The 7,664-nt window shown below is 34.0% G+C and overlaps 1 protein-coding gene across 1 annotated transcript in view; it reads left to right on the forward strand.

Annotated features, from left to right (window-relative positions):
- hpse2 (heparanase 2) overlaps nt 1–7,664 on the forward strand; it is a 44,721-nt gene that overhangs the window by 18,466 nt on the left and 18,591 nt on the right. The window contains exons 4-6 of the mRNA XM_046875298.1: nt 274–447; nt 2,608–2,779; nt 7,455–7,502. Coding sequence (XP_046731254.1) covers nt 274–447; nt 2,608–2,779; nt 7,455–7,502 — 394 coding nt within the window. The remainder of the gene's footprint in view (nt 1–273; nt 448–2,607; nt 2,780–7,454; nt 7,503–7,664) is intronic.

A 7,664-nucleotide genomic window follows, 5' to 3' on the forward strand; every position in this document is an offset into this window, starting at 1 on the left:
CACCGGTACAGTGTCATGTTATTTAAAGCACCTTGGAGAATTTGGTTTTGCTGCTTGTAGATATTGATGTTTCTAAAGGTACTTCCAAATATCTTCAAGCCTTCTTATTATACAAATGCTAAATATATATATATTTCAAAGACAATGGTTTATATAACAATTTTGGGCACATTTAGTAAAGTATTTTACTTTAGACCTGTGTTTAATGGGAATTAAAAAATTTTCACATAAATTAAAGTGCCAAAGTTACAACTGTGTCTCGCTTTCTCCCAGCCAGGTCTTTAGACAAACTGTACAATTTTGCTGACTGCGCTGGCCTGCACCTGATTTTTGGGCTCAATGCCCTGCACCGGAATCCTGACAACTCATGGAATGCCTCCAGTGCATTGAGTTTGTTAAAGTACAGCGCTGGCAAGAAGTATAACATTTCCTGGGAGCTGGGCAATGGTAAGTCTCTTCATAATACTAACAAGACTGATCTGAGTCTGTGTTTGTCTGTGGCAAGGAATCACATATTATCACGAGCAGTTAGCATTCTTGTCCATGCTGACATAACATAACCATTGAACCTTGCAAAAACAATAAAGCAATACTATATTTTTATTCATCCAAAAGCTCTGTTCTGCCTTAAACGGTGAGGACAGACAGACAGAGTTCTGGAAATCATTACCGCAGTTGGGGGCGCACAGACTACCAGTTGTGAGAAAACATTTTAGTCAGATTACTTACATAAAGAAGCAAGTAAACATGTGAAAGTTAATACTCAAATTTTTCCTGAACTAAGAAACCCCCAATTAAGTTGTATTTTTGCATTCAGTGTGGTAGACATTTTAATATGTATGGACACTATTTAGCTAATATACTGCTTTGAATTGGACATAAGAAGGATTGAAGGGGAAGAGAATTATTATGAATATATAAATGCTGTTGAATTGTCAAATCTAATTGGTCAGAAGTGTTTTTTTTTTCTATAATGGCACAGATCTAAAAACAGTGAAGGCTGTAATTCGCATCACAGTACTTTTAAGAATTAAAGAAAAACATTTTATTTGAATGCACTTAATAATATCTACACCAGATATTCCATGACTCACATTCAAGTACATACATATTCCATAACTGACAAAAGAATAACATGTCTTTCATTAATAAATTGTAGAGTAATAAACATATCTTTTGGTAAAATGCTGTTGTATAAGAGGACTAAAAAATGTTAGCACATAGTGTTATGGAAAAAAAAAATTGCTTTGGGGTGGTAATGTTTTGCTTGACACACCATTCACCTACTGGTATGGTTTTGGGCAGTTGGAGAAAACGGGTGAACCCAGAGGAAACCCATGCAAACATGAGGAAAACATTTGAAACAGCACACAGCCAGTAACCTGAGCTCAGGATAAAACCCCAGGCTCTTGGACTGAGAGGCACCAACACTACGTGGTTCTCTACCGTGTAACCCAAGTGGTCAACATTTTAATTTAATTTTTCTATTTGTAAATTCCAATATTGAAGGGCTTATAAAAGTGTGTTACGTGTTTTGGATTGTTCTCATTATAAATACAGCAAGAGCAGCCATCATGACTAATAGAAAATCTGTTAGGAATCATAGTCAAGTTTCATGAATATGATTCATTTTTAAACAAATGAGCAATCCAAAAAAAATAGAGGAAAACAAAGCATTTTATTTTGAGGTTCATGTTTATGAAGCCAACATGATATATTAAAAGGCTTTGATATAGTAAACACACTGTTTCATATGGACAAGTGGGTACATCTATAACAAAAGTGTATAATTTTAAAACTTTGTGCTTTGAATAAAAATAAAATGTTGTGATGATTTTTATGCCTGAGGCTTCCTATTGGCTAGAGTTTGAAAGACAAAATCCTTCCCAATTTCATCATCTCATGATCAGTACAAATAATCATTACATAACATCCTGTTTTGGCTTATGAATACCTCATAAGTTATTATGTTAATACTCTATTGTACCTGTTTTTAATCGAATGATGATGCATTCTCTGTCATGCTGCCTCATATACTGATGACAATCATTCATACTGACAAACAGCTTAGACTGTTGAATAAAGTTTTCCACTGATTCATTTCTATTGAATTACACTGCAGACTTAATACTCATGCTAACATCTACAAAAAAATCAAATTTATTGGGTCTGGATTATTTGCATCCAGAATTTCCATAAACACATATTTCAAAGAATTGAATTGTATTTTTATAGAATGAACATTATCTGATGGAAATTAGAATTGTAGTGAAGTGCACATATTTTTATTTGAGGAAACTTTCTATTCTTGAAAAAAATGTTTTCATCTTTTCACATATACAGAAATAATAATGTTGTCTGAAGTTAGATATTAATAGTCAGCATGATTTTTGCTTCACAACCCGCATTTTTACTGACACGTCCAGTTCCTTTAATAAATTTCATTAAACTTTAAAGTAAAAAAAAAAAAACCTCTATATAAACTATTGAGTGCAAACTCAACAATTTACTTTAAGCAGTTGTGACATAATTTATTCAATCATTTAAGTAAATAACTTTATGATCAGTGTTTCCTATTTCAAGAAGTTTTTTGTTTGTTCCTTGTAGAGCCTAACAGTTACCGTACCATGGTAGCTCGTTCAGTCAACAGCAGCCGACTCGCTCAGGACTACATTATGCTGAAAACAATGCTGCAGTCTGTTCGCTACTACAGCCGGGCGAATCTCTACGGTCCCAACATTGGCCGTCCTCGCAAAAATGCAATCCTGCTTCTGGACGGGTGAGTGACCGAGGCAGGCTAGTGATTGCATTTTAATATTGTCTACTATCATTATGACTTACCCAACAGACAAACATGGGCCAAAGAATAACTACAATAAAAAATCGTGTCTACAGCCATTTTGAATCTATTCATTTTGGCATTCCCTCAAAAGTGAATTGTTTATGCAGATGTTCACATCAAGTTGGTAAATCTAGCCAAGGCCTGTTGGGAGAAGAGCAAAAACATCTTTTCCATCAAAAAGATTTAAATATTTTTTTTTTAATGTATTTTGCCTTCTGGCAAAGCTATAACCAGAGCAAAATTAATGTTCTTTACTAAGTTTCTTTTTCTTTATTTCCATGTGCACATAGTACTTACCATCAATCTGCTTTCATACATTATTAGAGTAAACAAGATTATTCAATACAAGCTTTATTCATTTGTAGCTAGTATGTGTATGTTTTTTTCTGTTTTTCTGTTTGATCAAAATAAAATTTGTGAGTTTTATAGTGGTTTTAGATAGAAATTTGGTATCTTTCATAGAGAGGTGCTTGGATTTAATCCATCACAATGACATGTAGTGGAATAGTGAAGTGACTCAATTAAGGAAAACACCTGGGTGACAGTCCAGTCTAAGACACCTCTGTATACTTCATATGTTACAACATCATACAATATGATTTGCTCTCCATGCCCACACAGCATTGAGATCCTTTGATTTAGCATGGAGAAAAATGAAATTTTAGCATTTTATTTGGTAATATAAAAGTCAATGGACTTGTTTTCTATTTAATTTGACCTTAGCTCATAAAACCTTAGTGCTGCTATGGGGTATTACAAAGTTTTTCAACAATCTTTTAAATCATGCACTAAAATGCAAAGAAGGACAGAATAATTACTTCTGAAACTAGGACTGACAATAAATCCTAAGAGCCTGTTTACCTGGTGATAAGAGTATTTGTTCAAGCTCTATCCCATAACTTTGATTCTCATGTGCTTTAGAAAGAAAAGCTCACACTGCCTATTCAAAGCATGACTCAGGGTGAAAACTCTTTTTGAGTTCATCATTAGACCCAGGTTTTGTTCCGCAACTAACTTGTGTGTCCCGATGCTGTCTCCTGACACTGTATTGTTGGAAGGACCTATGAATCTTAACAACAGAAATTCTCATGTGCAGACTGATATTTTCGAAATGTAGCGCAGAACTCACAGTTCTAAAAATGTTCATGTGGTCGGCTTGCCGATAATGAAATACAGTGCTGATTCGTTTCATATACTTCATAATTTTTTTTATTTCTACTTCTGGCTGATCATTATATTAAAACATATTTTATTTTGTATTAAAATATTAATATCATTTCTGAACCATTTCATTCAAAAAGAAATGTGGCACCTTGTATTGCAGAGTGATATTTTGTCTGAAATTTAAATATAATTTTAAAAGACTGTAGTCTGAAACATTTGTACTTTTTCAATACAGTACATTTTTCAAGTATTTGTGTTTTTTTTAGTTGTTTCATTTTGAAAAGACTTTAATTTGGCAAAATTTTAGTGTAGTGTAGTTTATATGCAACTATAGTTTAGAAAAGCATGCTGTTCCTCACACATTTTAAGTGAATATATACATTGTGTTAAATGAGAAACTATTGCAGGACCACAGCTGTAACACTTTGGTTCACCTAAAAGTTTGCGTGAAGTAAGGGTTCTTTCACTGCGTGTATGTAACAATTGACAATTAACAATTTCTTATTATCAAGATAATGATCAGGAGAATGAAGCACTGAATTACATAAATAATGCTTTTACCTTTAATACCTACATACTACAACTTTAAGCTATTACTGCTATTACTACTAGTACTACTACCAATAATAGTTTTATTAGTACACTGATATGGAAGGAATATGATACGTGGTTCTGATAACTATTATATAATGTATACATAACAAAATAAATGCAAAAAAAATAAAATCTCTCACTAAAGTTTTTCTTCAATTCCACTGTACTGTTCCAGGACAAATCAAATGTCCCATAATGTATAGCTGAGTCCAGCCAACAATTAAAAAATGAGTGCAGTATTCATTTGAGAATAAATAGAGTGGAGGAAACTTGATAAAATCGATGTGCATTCAAAAAGTTCCCACATAGAGTATGTAGTGAACTACGGTTATAAAGATTATAAAAAATTTCAAGCAGCGTTTCCGGAGACAAAAAGACTACATCATGATACAGTGCAAGATTTACCAAAAAAATTATATGAGTGAGAATAATAATGCTTCGTTTAACACATATTTTCCCATAATGAACTCTACACGGCCACTGCAGAGGGACTATTTGAACGTACCATACCACAGGATAACCTGAGCTATTTACACTATATTATAGCTAGGTCTGCAGGACCAAGCACCACTGCAATACAGCGAAAAAAACCTTGATTTGCACAATTACAAAATGTTACAGAAATTAAAACATCTTAGTGAATAATTCACAAAATAGAAATATAAATATTTCTATCAGTTTTTTTGTCCAAAAGAGTATCTGTTATATTAATTAGAATAATATAATTAATAATATATTATTGCCATAGATGTCTAACAGAAAACCTTCAAAGTTTTTCCACTGTTAATGCTATTTAACACTTTCTATCTCTATAGTGGAGCATATCGCAACCATGTTTATGTTGCTTCCATTGGGTTATGCTGGCGCTGGTTACACCAGGGAAATCCACGGTCAGCTAAATGAAGTGTCACTCGATTGATAGTGTGACTGAGCAATACTCCACCTGCATAATCCCTGTTCTCCAAATCAAGATATTTAGCTTTTTGTTTCTTATATATCGCTTCTTCAAATGGTCATGGCTTACAGCAGTGAAACTAGTGAATTATGTAAGTAGCTTATAAAAGGTATCTATGCACTCATTTGAAAAATTATATTGCTGCTTTATTTTGCACGTATGTTTTTTTACATATAAAAGACACAATTTGAATATGCACAAGTACAGCAGTGAAACTTTCTTGCAGTTATTTCAATTGCAACCTTAAAAATTATGGACATGAGGTAACCCCATGAGCATGGATTCCTCTGTAGTATTGCCATGAAAAGAAGAACAAATGATACCACCAACTGTGACTGATTAGTGCTGATTTATATTGAAACAAAACGTCATTGTCCACTGTCTTTATTCTGCTCTGAGAGAAGATTACTGTACATGTTTCTTGGCTTCTATTATCTGGCGACTAGCACTCAGGATTTGAAGTATTTTCCGGTTATTTGTGTTTTGCGGCAATTGGCTATGACTTTAACATGTGGGGTAATGAGACCATTTGGAGACAGAACAAGTTTGCTAAGCTAATTGATTATTGTACAGACATGACCAAGCCACATAAATATGTCATTGCCTTGTTAGGAAGTCACATGCATGAATGCCTCCTGCACACAGTCAGTGGCTGTCAGCAGCACATGTCTGCTCTGTCTACACACACTCCATTTTTCTAAGCAATAAGAGGAAAAAAATGTCATTGTTAGTGTTTAGGTTTTTGAATCTTTTTAGGACACTTGTATTTTTTTGTTGCTGTTTTTGAACTACAATGAATACATAAAAACCAACTAAAACAAAATTAAATCATGCAGAATTGTTCACTGATACAACGTGTTTATTTTTCGCTTCTTCATTGTAGACTTGAAAACAGTTACCATTCCATTCCCTTTACCTGTTTAAACAAAGAAACCACTTAGGAAACTTTAACAGTCTTGTCGTTACATATACAGTATATATATATTTCATGTATAATCTATTAGGAGGAGAGATAACTTATATTTCAAAGACGTATCCAAGTGTATTTAAAAACTGAGTGGTATTGTAGATTTAAATGAACACTTGTCTGTGGACACTGTGGGGTGTGAAGAATATGTTCCACAAAATCTGCCCTAATTTCTTGGCCATGAACTAAAATTATTGCAGTTTTAGTGAAACTCAGGGGAAAAAAATCTAGAGACAACCAGATCTTTAACTCTATTGTGGTCTTTAGATGTCTGCCAGATACCGTACTTGACTTCTTCCCTGTGCAGTTTCTTACTGCATATCTGACCTGCTCTTCCCTTCCCATGCAGTTTCTACAGTGAAACTGTTTTGGCTAAAAGCAGTGAACATTCAACCAATAACCACAAGTGTTTTGCTGAAGACTTTTCTCAGAAAAATATATAATTTCTTTGCTGCTACCAGTTGGGGTTTAGAAGTAAAAAACTGTGAAGCTCAGCAGACAACAAGGTCTACTTGGCTGGAGTGACAAGGGGAGGAAAAAATGAAGGTGTGAACAGTTTTACTGCACACATCACACTTTTGCTTTTTCCTTCATCGGAATGGGTGTTTAGAAAGAGAGGCCTACCTCAGAGTGAAACATGTTGCCTAAAAAGGATTGTGCAGAATTTCTTTCTTTTTTTTTTTTTTTTTTGCATAACTGTCAACTCACATCTGTTCAAAGCCGGTTTACACACTGCCTGAACGATCACCCTCCACCAGCCATATAAACAAGTTCCCCATGTGAGTGTGTCTTAGTTGGCCTTGACATTGACTGTCTATGCCAGATTCATTTACAATTGCAGGACAGACAGAAAAAGCAGCTGTAAATAATCTGCACTTCCACTGCTATATTTACACTTACCAACTGAAATATCCCTATATTTTGTCTCATAGGTTTATGAAGAACGGTGGTTCAGTTGTTGATGCAGTTACGTGGCAACAGTAGGTATTCTGCCCTTTCATTTTTTTCAGAAATGGAGAGTACATTTAAGAGGAATTTCCTCTGAAATCGCACATTTAAATGCCAAATGGAAGAGTCTAGATTAGTAACTAGATTCAAATAATGTACTGCTTTTAATAAATAACTTTTCCCTCAATAATATC

This window comes from Silurus meridionalis, chromosome 2 (assembly GCF_014805685.1).
Source record: "Silurus meridionalis isolate SWU-2019-XX chromosome 2, ASM1480568v1, whole genome shotgun sequence".
In the NCBI taxonomy this organism is placed as follows: Eukaryota; Metazoa; Chordata; class Actinopteri; order Siluriformes; family Siluridae; genus Silurus; species Silurus meridionalis.